Source organism: Ammodytes marinus (assembly GCF_949987685.1).
Source record: "Ammodytes marinus genome assembly, chromosome: 20".
Lineage (NCBI taxonomy): Eukaryota > Metazoa > Chordata > Actinopteri > Uranoscopiformes > Ammodytidae > Ammodytes > Ammodytes marinus.
The window spans coordinates 9,062,859-9,081,613 of record NC_137224.1 but is presented as its reverse complement, the minus strand read 5'-3'; the positions used below and the strand labels follow the sequence as shown (position 1 = coordinate 9,081,613).

At 38.5% G+C, this 18,755-nt stretch overlaps 1 protein-coding gene across 2 annotated transcripts in view; it reads right to left on the bottom strand.

Annotated features, from left to right (window-relative positions):
* Positions 1 to 18,755, bottom strand: part of vti1a (vesicle transport through interaction with t-SNAREs 1A) — a 115,837-nt gene that overhangs the window by 71,730 nt on the left and 25,352 nt on the right. For both annotated transcript variants that reach the window (XM_080048686.1, XM_080048687.1), the window contains exon 5: positions 10,049 to 10,133. In XM_080048686.1, the coding sequence (XP_079904812.1) occupies positions 10,049 to 10,133 (85 nt within the window). The remainder of the gene's footprint in view (positions 1 to 10,048; positions 10,134 to 18,755) is intronic.

Below are 18,755 nucleotides of genomic sequence, written 5' to 3'. Positions count from 1 at the left end.
TGTTATTTAACAGGGGAACAGGGAAAGGATAGAGACAAGTTCCAGGCAATTTAAAATTCTGATGAGTGCCGCATCAACTGTGGTATCCATAAGAAGTGAGCGGATCTGAAATGAGACCAATTAACTTCAATCCAGCTGAGGACAATTCTTTGAGACCTACACATTATATTCCCTTGAAATCACTGCCATTCAAAAACTGTTGTGATAAACACAGCAGTTATTTTGGCCCTGGTGTGACTATAGAGAATCCAGATTTAAATTGTGGTCATTTTGGTCAAAATTGTGACAATCCTGTATGTGCACACACACAAGTCGCACATGATTAGAAAATGACAATGTCAGCATGTTGTTTTGTGTCTTGTTTTTTGTTCAGAACTGTTTTTATTTAGAGTCTACGGTTCCCAAAAGCAACACGCACACACACGCGCGTACACAAAACACGCTTGAGCAGCACACAGAGCACTCCTAAGGTTACCCCCCAGGACAAAAGCTTTACCGTCCCACTGACTGGCAGATGGGGCAACCAGCTGACATCTCGGTCCGGCTCCGTTTCATGCTCCCTGGGTGTCTTAAACGGGCGGGCACCCTGTCTGATGGGCACAGGACGGCCAAGGAGGAAGCTCCTTTGACAGGGGTGGGGGGAGGGGGGTTACGCTCCTTGGGGCTACCATTGAGGAAAAGAGGAGCAAGGACAGACGGAGATGGCTAATGTGCTTCCCTGTGTTTGTACAGTATAATTGTGTGTCTTGCAGGGTTGGTAGGCTCAGGGAACATCTACAGAAGATGCAGATTAGTAAAGAGCTAATGACTGCATTTAGCCATATATGGTTTTCTCACACAGGATCAAATATATTTTTCTCAAGGCTATAGAGCAAGCAACTACTATTGCATGGATCACAGGCATTTCTACTTTTTTAATTTTTAGATTTAGACCAAGTCATTTAAATCTGACAGTACGAGCCTTACTAATTGTAACACAAAAGGTACCACATAGCGGTTTACAGAGTCTATAGGGTTTGTATCTGTGCTATTGAAAAACATCTGTGAGACTCTACGAGAAGTGACATTGTGCATTCACTAAATGACTCTGACAACAAAGCAGCAGCTATACCATCTAAAGCTAGGAAAGGAGTCATTGTTGTTGTTGGGTTGCTCCTTCACAGACCTTTGAATGCACTCCCCTGCCGGGAAAGGTGCATTCAAAATAACCTAGTAATAACTTGTTTAAAAGTAATAATGATATAATAAGCATTCAAATGCACTGATTGATGATTATTCTAATCCAATACGTGTTTGACCAAAACATATTGGCACTTAATTTAAAACATGTTAAAAGATATGACTATTGTTACTGCTATCATCTAGTACAGTAATCAATCATATTTTCACATGTATAAAACTTCTATCTTTAATGAACAGAAATGTGAGTAAAAGTATTCAATGTCTTTCCAGGAACATTTCATAAACACATTTAACTAGGAATTATTATTTTACAATATATGATTAATAACTCCACCACTCTGCATTTTAAGTACTGGTATGAGAGTGATGGGATTATGAGAAACACAATGTGAAAGCACATATATTTTCCTGTGAAAAATTAACTGAGTTAACAATGAACTGGCCTGAAGGGGACAAAATAAATCATGGATTCAGTGGAACTTTATAAATCAAAATGAATATTAAGTGTTAAAAGTCACAACCATAAAGAGAAAACTGAAAAGCAAGAATAATAAAATTTTGAATTTAGAGTGAGGGGAATATTCTACAATTTGGAGAACACAGCATTTAGGTTTTAAAAAAAAAGTTTTTTCACTGATTATTTCTGACTTATATCCATATATAAATACATTTTATTGAACTTTTACAGTAATGCAAAGGCATTAAAATGCATTTTGAAAAAAAAAAGATTTTCTGTAGCTATTTACAACAAGTGAATAATAGCAGACATACTTACATTAAATGGCATCAGCAGTCAACTGGGTTGCAAGCTACTGCTAACTACTGTTTACTTATTTAATCTGACAGTTTAGACTGCATCATTTTCTTTTTAGGATTGTTGTTTTTTAGATATAATGTAAAACTAATCTCAATTCTTGTACCATCAGGGTCAGTATGAGGTGAATAATCCTAATCTGTAAATGTTTATTTTGGTTGACAGACCTAGATTATTTACATATCAGTTCCTAACTTCTTTCAGGATTTACAATTGTACACTGAATGAATTATCTTTCTTGAAATCTACCATCGGTGACAAATGTTTTTACTTGAATGCAAACAAAAAAATATATATTGTTAATTAAATTCAATAAATACTGTTGTAGTTATAGTTTATATTTAAATAAGTACAGGAAATTACATTATATTTATTATCATAAACAACTTGACAGAAGACTCACTTAGAAAACACACTTGTAGTTTGACTCGATTGTATTTACTCAAGTGCTTTGAAGTAGCTTGCCTCTTCTTCAATAAAACGGTCATCACTTTACTTAATTGTAAATGGGAACACATGTAAAGGAGATTACTGGTAAAATAAAAGCAAGGCGATTTGTTGATTATTATTGTTAGCAATTAAAAATGTTTTAATAATTTTATGTGGCTGTTGTTAATATAGTCATCTCCTTTCCAAAATCTAGGTCTGTTTTTCCTATACAGCAACCTATCCACATAGATGTCTCTATTTCTTTACTCCTTTTAGGGTTTTAACTGACATCAATCCCCTTGTTATCCATTTAGTCATTCTCATCATTGAATTAATATTTCCGATATACGTCCTGGGGTGACAAGGTGGCAGAATTCTATCCTTTATTTCACCATTTACATTTAGTTATTTTTCTGGTTTCCCCTTATTCGTTTTTTAAATATTTCAGCGCCTCAGATGTAGCGGCTCTTTAAAAAGCGCCCATTGGGGCTCCAAGTCCTCGCTTTTGTCTGCCATTTCCTTCAGAAACAGTTTTTTTATTTAACCCTACGCGGCTCTTCACAGTTGTTTTCTTAGCTCTCTCCACTCTGTTGTGCTTTCTGCCGCTTTCTTTTTCTTCAACCGCCCTCCCTCAGAGTCAGCCAGAGGTCAATGCTACACTTTTTTCTTCAGCATGCAAGAAGGCAGGGGGTATCTTTTGGTAATTGTAACCTAAAATACGAAGAAATAAAACTAATCTTATTTAAGGTTGGGACGAAAGTGTCTTTTTAGATATATCAGCATACCACTATCTAGCAATTGGAGGGTGTTTCATGTCTTTAAGATAAGGATACAATTATATCAGTAAAATATTTGGCTGAGGTTTGATTAAGAATATAGACCAATTTACAAACAAAATTAGCAAAAATTACTTAATTGTCAATGTTGTCAATAAGGAACACTGCGTCATTCAAAGATGAAATCCTCAATTATTTTGATTGAGGGCATTTTGTATGGTCTGTTAATGATAAACACATGTTCAGTTAACAATGCTTATGCTTTTGGCTCAATATTTCTGTAAATTAGTTATTGGAGTTAATGTTTTCTGGGCAATCTCTTGACATTTTCACTGCATACTAATCACAATGATGTGAAGATATAGTTTGCTGTAATTTAAATGTGCGGAATAGATAGGGATAACCCTATAGGACCTATCTTAAATATTTAGATAAAATGTAGGTTAAGTAATTGCCTTCAATTTAAAATCAAACCCACAAAGTTGCGATTTTGTTTAACAACGTTAGCATCATTTCAAAACAGATACCAACATTTCTCGCTTAACATATTTTACAAAGCCTTAAAGGTCCAATGAGGTCTCTGGTCAGATCATTACTTCCAAGATTCATATTATTGTGCGAGCCTTGTTGGAGCTAATAACTGACTAAAAGTCTAAATATAAGATTTTGTCCTAATTTTTTAAAAGCTAACACCTTGTGCAAACCTAACAGAGGGACGCAAAGAAGCTAGTAGACTCTATAGTAGTTGGTGGACTCAACTGAAGCATTGCTAGACATCTTTCTTTGGTGTAGGGTACATTTTGCACAAATGTGTCACTTATCGCCATATGTGTAGCTCCACTTAACTTAAGCTAATATTTAGACACTTGCGACAGCACCTGTCGATACACAGGGAAACCTAGACTTTCCCGCACACACACACACACACAAGGAAAAAGGCACACACACACACAAACACATACTCGACTCTGTTGGTTCAGCTCTTCCATTGAGGGTACGAATGCTAGCTTGCCATTGTGCGCGTAAGGCCTTTTGTCTGTGCAGCCTGAAACTGGTGATTGCACCTTAGCGACCGCAGTTCAAGCGTAAACAGTGTTTTCATGCCCTACGATACACACTGTTGCCAGTGGACCCCTAAATCCCTGGAACAGCTGAGTCCTAGGGTGTCAAAGATAATGGCGATTTATTGCAGTGCGAAGCTTTCTCATTGCCCCTCCCGCCCCCCTTTCCAATCGTCCCCTCCACCCCTCCCCCTCCCTCAAACAGATTAAAATTAAGCCTTAAACATGTGAGGATGGAATTAACACATTTAGCGAGTCTCCTCTTCCCACATCCCATTTTCGCTCCAGAGCGGCTGATCCCCGCTGCCGAACGCGGGTGCAATTTTAATGACTTGCAACGTTTTTGAAGTCCACATGAAAAAAGCGTCGCCCGCCGTTTGTGGCGGCGCTAGATATGGCTAGGCCACGGCCGGCCATGATTGGGGGGGACACACGCCGCCGACTCGGACTCCAGGCTCTTCGATATGATCGGTGTCATTTTCCTCTCCACGATAAGACGCCTTGCTGACAAGGTCCGATTAGGAGAGAAAAAATCATTATTGCTATGCCTTTCATCCACCGGGGGTTTACCGATAAACAGCTCACCCACGGCTACATTTTCTGAGAGCGAGATGTTATGCGTTGAAGCATATAGGCCTACGTTTATTTAGGAAACATGGTTTCAAGCTAAATTATGGGAGCGCCTTTAATAATTATTTTCTTTTTAAATAGGTATATGGAAAACATAGTTTTTCCTTTAAAATGTATGTTTAAAAAGGCCTTCTTTCTCCTCATCTGAAGACTCAAGCTGTGAAATATTAAAGTCCTAGCTCTCAGCTCCGGTAATCAAATAATTATCAAAAAAAGTTATATTCTTTTTGAAAACAATACTACATGCTGATTGTATCAAGCTAAAAAAAATATTTTATTATGCTATACCTAAAGGAAGTACACTTTAGCAAACTGGCCTTTTTAAATAGAAATGAAAGCTGGATCTTTAAAATATTTAAACTACATAATAGAACAGAGAGAATTGACTAAAAATAGAAGTGAGAAAATATTCAGCTACGTGTTAAGAAAAAGATTTAGATTATATACTTTATGTTATAATAGGCTCTATATATATACAGTGTGTATATATAAATATATATATATATACATATTTACACACACAGAATTCTATAAATCATTTATGTAGTGACTTGTACTAGTTAAAGTATCAAATCGTGGTGTCATAGTAGGTCACACAAATTTTAATATATACTTTATTTAGAATGTATCTGTGTATCTGTTTAATAGTATTAGAAATAAAAATAAGTGAAACTGCTTTGCTGTTATGGTGACGATATGAATACTTTTTAATTCCTAAAAGACTTGCATTCCAACAAAAACAAATTTCTTCCATTTTTATATTTGTATGATTTTATGAGTTGAAACATAATTTTATATTGCTCTGGATTAATTAAACAGTGTCAATATTATAGGATGAAATACAATTTTCTAAAAATAGCTTGTGCTTAAAATATCACTTGTGCTTCGTAAATGCAATGGATTATGTCATTTGCTGAGTGTTTGCTTATGGATTTAAGGAACGAGTACCACTTTGGTGGCCCGGCACCAAAAGAATCATGGAGTCTGATCTTTAGAGGGAAGAGGGAGAAATAAAGCATGTGGGAGAGAAACAGAGAATGAGACGAAGATGGAGGGAGAGAGATAGAGAGTTGGGACAAACGTGCGCTGTGTTACTGGGCCACTCCAGCGCCCATGGACTCTCAGCAAGACTCAAAGCCACACTCGGCTTCAAAAGGGAGCCATGGAGATTTTTTTTTTATGTTTACAAAAACATATTTATTTATTTCTCGTCACTCCGTCATTTATCTATTTATTTCTTGCTGTCCCGGCACCCGTTGCTCTGCCACTGGAGTCCTGTTCGATGGTGCTGACACACTTGCCCTCCCCTCTTCCCCCCCTATCTTTTAATACCACTGCAGTTGAAAATCAAACTGCTCTAAAACAAATTGATGTACTCTTTAATATAGGCGTCACATCATCACAGGGTCCCCGCGAGTCTGCCTTGGTGACAACTGCAGGGCTGCTTAGCTTAGCCCAATGATGGCTGCCACTTTGTTGGTCGCTTCAATGATTTATCACAATAAAGAGAGGGAGATTGTGAGAGTGGGAAGCGAGAGAAAAAAGGGAGAGACAGAAAGAAAAGTCCCCTGGATCATGATTGAGTCACTGGCACCTTTGATTGACAAGGTCTAATCAGCTTATCTCCATCCTAATAAAGTTGATAGCCTGCAGTGCTGCTCTCTACTTAGCATGGCGTGAACTTTGGGCATCGCTGTGGCCCCTGGGGGCCGACCCTGGCCCTCTCTGCTTATCTAAACGGGACTGAAATCAATCCCTAATGAGCTGTTTTTATTTGGCAGGATTGATTACAGGCCCCTTAACACCAAGAAGAATCGCCCCTCGCCGGACACCTATAAAATGCAGAGTAGCAAGAAACCCTTTTGTCTGTCTTGGTCTTTGTTACAGCAGCTTCATTTTCTGGCATTGCTAAGTTATGTGTGTCAACAGAACAAGTATAAAAGGGGGAAGATATTTCAAAGTGAATTCTCTCCACATTTGCTGGTTGATGTATTGAGTCGTGCCTCAGGAGATGCATTCATTCATTCATAATTGTAAAAATGAAAATGCCTTAACAACCAAACTACAGAAGCTTCAAGCACACATGCAGCTATTGTTGCTACGATTAGTCCATAATTCAAGTTTAAAGTTGACTTTAAGTTTACAATATACATTTAACGATTGCACATTTGCACGTTTTTACAGTAACATCAGCAAAGGCCTTTCTATTTTCACAACAAGGCATATTTTATTTTAAAGCAATTAACTTATTTAACAAAACTGTGGATTTGTATTACCATAACTGGAAAATTCATCAGTTTGATGGAGAATGTTTAAGCAATGTCTTGTACAGACTGTCTATCAGTATGTAAGACTGAAACCCCTCCCCCCACCCCCAATGCATCAAAAAGGTGGAAAAGCTAATCATAGCAAATTAGATGTCTTATCTGACATGCTATTTATTTCTAAACAAGCAATCATAAATCATTCAAAATCTTTTCGAATGTAGAGGGAGGGATAGAAATCTGGCATGTCTTTGATTTAACATCAGTCAAGCCTCCACATTTGGGCATTTCAAATGCCCCTGACTCAAATGTCTTTAAATTGGCTAACTGCATACCCTCCCTCTTTATTTAGGGCCCTCTTTAACTGGGCTAGCCCCACATGTCTACTCGTTGCTATGCCTTGGCTTTTAAGTCAGTGCTCTTCGCTAATGAAGTTCTATACTTTATTTATGAGACAAACAGAGGTCCCTGGTTCTTGAGGGTGTGTGTGGTAAATAGCTCTGCATGTCCAAAGAGTCTCCTATATATCCCTCTGAGGGCTCTCACTGCTTTTGTCAAGCCTTTGTTTTCACTAAATACACGGGGGAAATTGAGAATGGTAGCTAAAATCTGATAAAATGGTACAGTGCAAAGATTCATCTTTTCTTAGAACTAAGAGTTCTCTTTTTTCGTCTTAAATGTGACCTAGAAGCATCCTGGCTTTTTGATCCTGGTCATTAAGAGATATATTGTCGACGCTTAAGAGAAAAGGGGAAAAGCTGAGTTTCTGCGCCATTTCTTTGTTCAGGATCTATTTCTTTGAAAAAAAAAATTTGGTGTTCCACTTCCCCCAATTAAAGTTCTTAAGGGCTACTGTGTCATTGTGGATGGAGAATGCAACTTTGGATTACTGCAAAATAACGACGCTAAACTGCTCTTAAAGAAAAGAAGAAAAGTACAGCTTGGATGTCTGAGGAGAGTTGAGGTTTGTGGCAGAAAAAGTATTTACAGTATTACTAGAGAATGCCCGATTGGAGAAACACTTAACTCTCTAATTATTCTTGTTGAACGCCTATGGGTGCCACACCTCTGTGTTTTCAAAACTCAAAGCTTATTCCTAAACAATTGCCAATGCCATTTTGTTAATGTGCATGAATAAAGCATGGTGCACTTCTTGGATTTTTATTTCACCCTCTTTTTTTTTGTGGTTGTAAAAGAGAAGGAATTACAATAAATTGAGCTTTTGTTGGACTACAACAATAAAACCGTTTATTGTTTTCAAAAGGACAAATCCAAGTCTCAATCCCTTTCAAACCTTATAAACCAGTGGATAAATATGGCTACCTAAATGTTTGTGCCCAGTGTGTGTCCGTGAATTTGAAAGCTTGGCATATTTAGAAATTAGTCTGGTGGAGGAGTGCATATTCCCTGTGTATTTATGTTCTTTGTGCAGATGTATTCCCTAGTTTGACCCGGAGACATTGCCATTTCAGGTTGTGCATCTGAGCGGAGTGTTGCTATCGACAGCAGAGTAAAGGAAGGGGTCATGGATTAAAGACGCAGGGCGAAGCTTCCCCACCAGACCACAAACACAAACCCCAGCTGGTGCGGACCAAGCCAAGTGTGTGGGACCGAGGCAGGATAAACGAGCATTGTTCTTAGCTAGCCACACACACGGTGGATGAGACAGCCACCAGTGACACAGGGTCAAGGGGCATGTGGCCGAGTACGGCAGGAGAAACCGCCGGTGCCCAGTAGGTACTGAACACTGTTAAGACACGGTCCACTTCCTTAACACCAACCAAGCTGTGAGGAAAAAACATCAAAAACAACGGGCCACTATAGTGAATTATACGACTGGGTGGAAAAAGAAAAAGAAAAAACCTGTCGGCTGTCGCAGAATTTGACACAGTTGAGAAAACTTGGATAACGTCAGGATCATCTAAGGCATTTGAATCAACATTCTTAAGCAGAGAATGTAGATTGTATTTATGAATCTGTGAATGCAAGTCACAGAGAACATCAAACGCCGGTGGTCTGCGTGCGAACCTTCCTTGACTTGAATTATTAAATCTGTCGATGTCGCACACGCCAGCCACCCCGCGATTATAGTGTAAATTGACAAACTTTTTCAAAACTACAACGGAAGCCACAGAAAGCCGGTTGATACTTCAAGAATGAGCTTTGATACATCTCTGAGGAATACACTCTGCCTCAATAATGTGGTGGCTGTCAGGAAGGAAGACAGGAGGGAGAGAAAAAAAATATGCTAACTGGTTAAATCTATTTAAGATCCCAATGAGCTTTTTTCTTCTTCTTCCTATTTTAAGATAAAAAAACATCCTTGATAATGAGGGAAAAAAGGAGTGTGTGTGTATTTTTTTTGGAAGGTTTATTTAGAAAGTGATATTATGTATTTTTTCTTCCTTCTGCGCTCCTGAATTAAGAACTTCAGGAGGAACGCTGACGTTGTTTATTTTCATAGACCCCCTGTCTGTTTGTGCAGAAGAAGAAAAAAAGAAAAAGAAAAACACCATCTACCCAACAACACACAAACACAGCACACACAGTCATAGAAATGTACGCATTTTCTTCTGGAGCAGAGCAATGAGAAGCGGCGCCCGATCTGTCGCCTGTACTACCCTCTTTCTCTCCCTCCCTCCCTGGCTCGCCTTTGATGTGCTCCCCGAAAATGTCACCAGGCGTCAAGGAAAGATTTTTTTATTTTTATTTTTTTTAAACCCAACTCCCACCTCCACCACCCCAGACACACACAAACACAAATATCCACCTGCCTCGCATATGAGCAAGACAATTTGCTGTCGCTCACTCATCCTCACCACTATCTTGAACCCCCCCCCGCCCAACACCACCCTGCATCTTCATAACCCAATCCAAAAACAGAATACGTACCAGTTTCTACTGCTATCTGGTAGCCGGCCTCCAGTCTCCGTGATGACCTTTCCAGCTTCTCTGTGTTGTCCAACAGATGCGCTCGCTGCAACAAATGGAGAGAAAAATAATAATCAAGCCAAAGAAACAAACACAAAAAAAATTTGATTGAGAGGGCTGGGACCCATTTCAAAGAAACATGTCAACACTGTCACCTAAACAGACAGACCACATCCACAGCAACAACATAATGCAGCCAGGTTGGCAATAACCTTCATGGATGACAATGTGGTATATGCTGATGGAATATCAAGCATATGCATGTTGGGGCTGACAATGTAAAAGGGTGCAGCTGCCTCATCTTGGACATAAAAACAAGAACTACTTTGAGGTTTGTTGCCTTCTCGTATTGTTTCCCAGCACAGCCCTCTGCTGCACACAGAGAAAGGTTAAAGCAAAAGGTGGAGTGAATTCAAATAAAATAACATTCTAATTGGTGTCTAGTCTAGGTTATGGCTTCCAGCTGGATGAAAATTTTACATTAAGCCCCTGAATGAAGATAGTAATGCAACATACATAAAGTAATGCAACAAATAACGTCAAACAATGTTTGAATAATAATACTAAATAATACCTAAGACTTTTAAAAACCCATTCATTTTATAAATGTTTATAAAATGATCATCATTTCTGAGGTGTGAAATGTGATATGTATTCTAAATAAAACCTTAAGTCTTTTTCCAGCCCTCTGTTATCCACATTGGTGGACACAATTCATGACGTATGATTTATTGCATCCCCCTTGGCTTACTCACAGCTATCAACATTTGACAGGGCTTCCCATTGAAAGCATCGAGTTCACAGAGAATATCACGAAAAGATGTGTTCATAAATAATTAAATAAGCAATTTGATTTTTTTTTTTTCAAAATGTACTTCATGAGTATCAAGGTGTTAGCTAGGGCTTGGATATCATGAGTACAAATATCAATGGAGAACAGTTCCTTGGATACCAAGAAAAGCAGTGGTTATGTTTCTTCTCTATAGCTTAACAATTCCTATCTGTCAAACAAGGCAAGACAATATATGATCTGTTGACTGATGGCCTCGAGTTCCACCTTTGGGGCTTTCACATGTAGGAATCTACCATTATGGTTTATTTCATTGTGTTTGCGTATCCAATTACAGGACCATTTATTAAATATGTATCAGTTCTATGGAAAAGAGAACAGGCTTTTGAACACTTTCTCAAATAAAAATTAATATAGAGGAAGAAAGCTTATATTGTTGTCAGTGGATGTTCATCTATACCTGATCATTTGTATGGTACAATGTTATGCACGCTTTATTTTCATGAATTAAGTTGAATACAATGAGAAGATTTTAGTGAATTTTGTACAGATGTTGTGAGTTACTAGTTTAAGTTACTTGACAATGTTTTCGTATTTGGTATGAACATAACTCTTATCACTGCCAGAATCAGTGGACCCTGAATTCTAGCTCAACTAAAAGCTATAGGTATTCAATTTGTCATTGAGTAGCCTCTTGGAACCCAATCTTTTTTAGGGAAGCAGAACATCTCTTGCTGGGAATACAAGCTTTTTGGAGAAGTATTGTACAAATATTAAATAATGGCATTATTTTAACCACAGTTTTACAGTAAAGGTTCCACTCCACCTCACAATTGTGCATCTATGTTTAGGTCATGTAAGACTTTTTCAAAAAAGTACAATACCGTTTCCCCATAATCCGTAAATGTCATATGGAAAATCATGACTCTTTTCATTGTTTCAAATGATGCCCGGTTATTAACATTGATATTGAGGTTGGTTCATTTTCATTTCATTATCATGGCTGAAAATATTGACCAACCTGACTACTTCCAACTTTTTACAAAGAGATAGCTAAACAATTGTGGCATATTTAAACGGCTACCTAGAGTAATTCCAAGTTGTATTTTCAATACAACATTTCCCTACAAGGTAGTCAATACCATTGTGCAGTCTTACTATACAGCATAATCTCAATAAAGGAAATTGTTCATCTATGCTTGTTCAGAGTAAAGTTTTGACCGTTATCTAACATAAAACCCCAGCTTAAAACATCATACACAGCTCCAAATGGTCCACTGTAGCAAGCGCAAGTCCAAACGAAGACCCAGCTTTCATTGAATCCAAACAGCAAGACAGGATCATAAGCAGCATCAACATGGAATACTTAAATGTTTACTCAAATGTTGTTGGTTTCGATGCCCTTTCTAATACGCTACGTTAGGAAACTGATCAGATGCAATGTAGCTGACACTCAAAAACAACCCAAACGAATGACAACCGCCTCTCTGACAAGGGTTCATGCCAATCACAAGAGCGAGGGGGACAGGGGGAGAAGTGAAATCTCTAGTTTGGGTTAGACTGTCAAAATGTGTACCATCTAATCACTCGGAGGAAATGAAAAAAGGAGGAGAAAAAGAAAGAGGGGAAAAAAGTTAAAGACGCACTTTTTAAAGTTTGACAATAAGAGGGATGGAAAGATGAGCAGGGTGAAGAAAACTTCTGAAACTCTTTTCTTTGTGCCGCTGACAGATGTCATTTAAAATTGCAGAGATACTTTTTAATAGTTAAAAGGGAGGGCAGGGGGAGGATGGAGGGATATGGTGGGTGGTAAAACAGGCCGATAGTACTGCAATGAGGAAAGGTTGAGTGGGGACAGGATGTGTAAGGTGTGGTGTGTTCTTTTGGTGAAGGGTGTGGCAGGGAGGGGTTCACATGGGTGTGGAAGCGGTGGTGGTGGCACCAGGAGAGATGGTGGCCGTGCCAATGTGCACGTGGGAGAAAAATGGATACCGAGGTTGGGCTATTATAATGAGACCCTATGGATCAGAGGGGACGTATTGACATGCAATGCTTAAGCTAATACACCTAGACCATGGCTGCAGTGCCTGTGTGTGCCTGGGAGCATGAGGCAGCCGGGGATACTGACAGAGTAGCGCACTCCCTGGGTTCTTCAAAGAGCTCAAGTGATTAGTATGTTATCATTACCATTCGAAACGTGATTTTTCCTATTCCCTCTCGGCAAAGGTGACACGTCTCGGGGAGACGGCCGGCAGACTCACTGCGATGGAAAGCCACTTCAAAGCTTTCTATTCCTGAATCTCTCTCTCTCTCTCTCTTCTCTCCTTCGTTCTGTCTTCTTTTAGGGCCTGGGGGAGGAGGGGGGAGTGTGGGTGGGAGGTGTGTGTGTTGGGGGGGGTTTGCTGGGGGGGTAGTGGTGGCAGTGGCGGTGTATGTGTGTGTGTGTGTGTGTGTGTGTGTGTGTGTGTGTGTGTGTGTGTGTGTGTGTGTGTGTGTGTGTGTGATCATTAGAATAATGCGCCCTGAGTAAGACGGCAACAGAACCTGAAGGAAAGGGTGAGAGTTCAGCCACTAAGAATCCGGCAATGGCACACTGTGATGGCCCTAATAATGAAACAATCCGGCAATGGACACAGGATGATACAATGGTAAATTATGAAAAGGAACATGTACAATTAAAACGACACATCTACATAGCCACAGACGATGCTGGTGGAGAGGTTATGTCTATAAACTCAATCTAAAATGGGGTGACTGTTATTTGCCAGAAAAGCAATTTTCTTCCAATATACCAATGTCACACAACAACCACAAACCCCTGAATGTATTAAATCTTCAGATGCATTTTTTATTCTACAGTTAGCAAGCAAAATCCAAGACATTCTTGTCAGCATTTTTGTCGACGGAAATGCGAAGTGACCGTCAGCCCCCACTGAGCTACAATGTCCCTGCTCAAGGCTTGACCCCCGTGGTTTTGATGTAACCATTGGGAAACCTTCTAATAAAGGAAAAGAAACACATAACATATCATGTATTCAAGCTCAAATACCGCCTCCCAATACAGACATGCCATTAATATGCTGAACAAAAACTAAGGATCTCATCCAAATCACATCTGATTGTCTCATGGAGGCTTCTAGCAAAAGATTTAAACACAACATATGATAAATATTGTGCATCTCTAAGTGCACTGGTGCATCCCTCCCCCCTAGCACCACCACATCCACCATTCCTGCCTATGCATGTATGCCTTTTCATCTGACACCTACATTTTGAACAAAGATCTTCTTAGGAGCCACGAAAATGCTGTTTTTCTGTTGTGCTTTTTTGCGTCAAGAAACACTCTTCAGTTGTAAGTTATTAACAGGGAGCCCCAGAACAATGCAGCTGTAGCTCAAAAGAAATCTCACCCCTCTTCTTTTCGCTCTCCTGCCTTTTTTCAATATCAAACACAGGCGGTTACTATCACCATTTTCCAAAGTTCAGATGATTTCCTTATTATTTCAATAAGGGTGGGGGAGAGTCAAAGTGAATAATGATGACAGCTGTGATTCAGACTGACTGTGTGATCTTCTGTGCCGTTTGTTTGGGACTTGTAAGACGAGGAATTACAAGTGTCAAACAGCTGTGAATATGGGTGCTAAATATTTAAACATGTTTTTCAGCTGAGGAAAAAAAAGTATAGTTTTTTAAAAGCAAGGCTTAAGTGTGTATAAGCTGTGCCAGCCTTTGATTCAAATGCAGGATGAGCAGAAGGGTAAAAGACTGCGAGGGAGTGCAAGTGCAACGTCGAAGAGAGCGCAGAATCGAGCCCGATTACAAAGATCGGGGCCATTCCTAAGGAGGTAGACAGGTGAAGTAACTCAAGATGTCTTCTGAACCTCAGGCTAGGAGGAAATGCACCAAAAAGGTGGGGAAAAGGGGGAAACAAAAGTAACGCTAAATAAAAGGAAAAAAAGGCAAGACAACATGGCATCTGGGCCAGGATGGCGCTCTAAATTATAGATAAGTATGAATGGTGAGGCTTTGATAGGAAACGATTTACTCTGAAACATAGCCTTCCTCAAAAGCACATTTAACAACATACTGTAAGTACAACAGCAAATAGTTGAGGTTCAGTCATGCTTCAAAGGACAAGCCACATGCTATGTGACCTACAGACTTAATCTTCCTCTAGAGGTAGGTAAATAAACTAGCTAAATATTTGATGTATATAATGTAACAACCTAGACACTGAGTCTTAATTCTAAACATTAGTGTGCATTTCATATTTACTTTGCAACTCAACGTTATAAAAAATGCACATTATAGTTAACATATGATGGCATTTGGGTTAAAGTAATATAGTAATATTTCTGGATGGACAGTCCAATAACAAAGATTTAGGTTTAAAATCTCATAGGGCCAGTTTCGCACACATGGATTAAGTTTAATTCTGGAGTAAATTGTACTTTCAATGGACAATCTTCATTCAAATTTCCATTTAGTCCTGGACTAGGCTTAATCCATGTCTGTGAAACTGGCCCATAGGCTGTTTCTACGCTATGTAACACTTAAATATCATAATTACATGATAACAAGTCTTAAAATAAAGGCAATTCATGGGTAGATTGTAATTGCACTCCAATATTATATTTGGTGAAATGAGTTGTTTTTACTGAGGTTATTTCAAATTTACAAAGTAAAGCTGTATTTAAGTGTGTGTTGCAGCTGAATTAGGGCAGCTGTATTAGAGTTACAACTAATAAAAGATACTTTTAACGGTGCAAAAGTACAAATAATCAAAAAAAAATCCCCAACAACAGTTGGCAACAGAAAGTTTCAAGAATTTTATATAGAAGTCGACATGTTTCTTGATATTTTTGTTTGTTTGAACTGATATACATTTTCGTTGAGCACCAATAATGACACTGTGATGACTTAAGCAGTTCCATTACATTGCATACTGTGCATGGTACCCTACATTGCACATTATAGTATGAACAGTGAAATACATTACCTTCCCGTTCGTCATAATTTAAAGCCTTAAACATCTGTTGCATTGCTTATAATAACCTCAAACCAATTAATTATAAAAAGACAGAAAGTGATGACTATGGCAACATTCAAGTGAATAAGGGATAGTCAATCTTACCTTTAAGAACTAAGAAGTTGATCAAGTTCTTAACTGTGCTGGGCCTCATAACTGAAGATAGTATAAGCCTAGCTACATTCCCCAGTATTGTTATTAAAAAGGTGTATCCGAAATAATATGTTTTCTTCACTTTGTTAAAATTTAGGATAGGGGAAACTGGAGAAACTGGCCTTCAGTGAATCCATTATCTACAGCTTGGGCTGTAAGCTGTTCAGACATGCAAAAATGTGGCCAAATAAGCCAATTTTAATTTTCTACAAGAGAGAGGAGGGAAAATTTAAATTTTAGTCGGAAAGCAGAATTTTAATTGTTAGAGCAGAGAAGCACTTACCTCTTCACGTAACTTTATCAACTGCATCGTGATAGCAAAAGGGAAAAGAGAGAAAGAAGGAGAGAGTGAAGGAGCAAGGAGAAAGGCAGAAACAGGGCAGAAAGGAAGATCAGTCATGTGGCTGGGTAGAGAATTAACCTTGACGATTTATCCGTTTGCATGTTTAGCATTTGGAAAATCACAAGACAAACACATTAAACAAAGCTAAACACTCCGCTCGAGCTGACTTTTTTTGAACAAACAAAGATCAAGTCCTGCCGCTGTCACATTAAACAAAGAGGGAATGGATTGCTCGACTTGCAATATCAACTAGCATTACCAAGCAAGTCACATCACAAAAGCTGATATAGCAAGAGAGAGTTTTAAATGTTGAGGGAAAATATTTTTCTATTTGTCATTTTGCTGAATTCTTTGGAAAAAGATAAAAATACATGTGTGCCCTTTGGAAATCAAGTTGAGGGGAAAATGCTGAGCCACTCCATTTGTACCTCTGTATGTCAATAGTTCATGTATCTGATGCATCTAAAAAAAAACTTGCATGCAGTTTAAAATATGCACAGAAAGCCATGTGAGGCTACCACTGTATATACATAGACTGCAGCTTATTATTGTGACAGCCACAGGTCATGAAAAATGAATCTTAGCATAGCTATACATTTTTGATGAAAAAGAAAAGAAACATTTAAAAGCGAAGTAAATAAGAAATGCCACTCCATTTCCCTGTCGTAGAAAAACCTTGCATCTCTTATAATGAATCAGACATTTGAGGGAGGGCAACAATCCCATTTGGCATTAATTATGCCTTATCACAATTAAAAAAGGCTTCCTCCATGGCCTATTCTTAAGTGAGGGAGGGAGGGTAAAAGGAGGCTGGAGCTTATCGTGGGAATGCAACACATTTTGCTGAAAGGGGTGAAGGACAAATTCCCCTAATTTGAAAGCTGTTTAGTGGCGATTCTTTAATTTTTTAAATGCACATGCCTTGGACAACATTAAAGGTTAGGTGTTTTAAAGGGATGCTTAGGGCCACTGTTTATTTATGCCGTTTATTTAGAATTTTGTGAGCCAGGAATTATTTTGTATATTATAATGAGAGAGTTGTCAGATCTTGAACAAACTTGATTGCTAACTAAAAAGGTGTATAGAAAAAGAAAAAAAAAAGCTGGAAGAGGGTCAGAAATGTAATTTTTATATGTGAATAACTAAACTAAACTAATAAATAAAAAATTAGCTCCTTCTACCAGCTCTTATGAGCAGAATAAATCAAATAACTAACATTTAGCATTTGCACCTATTATACCGAAATCCTGAACAGCAACAAAACAAAACTGTACTGCATACATTTGTCTCTATTTATATTACACCACTCGTAAAACACACTCAAAGATATTTGTTGTACTAAAATAAATTCAGGAGGAATACATACTATGTAAAACATAAACAAAAAATATATCAAGTACTTCAACCATTAAAGTTTTGCATTTCTCACCGAAATTTCCTCCTGTAATTTTAGAAGCAGCTCAAAATAGTTCCTGCATCTTTTTTACTTTTTCCACCAATCAAAAAAAGATATAATATTCATATAACTACGATGTTTCACTACAATATTGGAAATGTATAAAAAATATTGTCAATGTCTGTAACGTGAGAGGTAAACAAGTATAATTGAATGTTTTTCTAAAGAGCTCTGTTCCTTGAAAATCCCGGCAGTAACGAGCCGCATTTCAGAGTGGAAGCTATCTTTTCTAACTTAAGCAACAACTCCCCACTAAGAATGCATTATTTAAGAGGCCAAAGTTTAAAACTACACTGTGGATGTGATTATGTGGGGCTTGAAAACCCCAGCAGATCCTGCGATCCCTCACCCCCAGCTCTGCCATCAGTCAATGGGGACCAAACAAAACTTGTTCTAGCTCATTTGTGCTGCCTGGCTGATTGCAAGTGCTGGTGGAGGATTTGTTAAAACTATACGAGGGGGCATGTTGAGCTGCTTTTTCTTGATTCTTCCTGTTGGGCTTTATTTTTTCTTTGGCATCCATTCTTTAGCACGGCCGACGATGCTCACGTTGCTCAAGAGATACAGAGCAGTCAATACAGAATATTGTAAATGTTATAATTACTCCTGCATGAGCGCCTTTCCTAGTGTTTTTGTGATGCCGGTCCAGTATTCAAAATTGCACTGCTGCAATTTTTCTGTTATGATAATCAGCTTTTTTTATTTTTTATTTTTCAAACAAAAGATTTTTTTTTATCCAATACGGAATTCGATACAAGTGGTAATCTGCTTCCTTTGTAGCCTGTTAAATCTGGTCCATGCCGGCTCAAACCAGCACAATCTCTTGTGGCCAAGCCTTCTGCTGTGACTGAAATCGAAACTATTCCATGTAGTGTTCGTGTGTTAAAAATGTGTGTG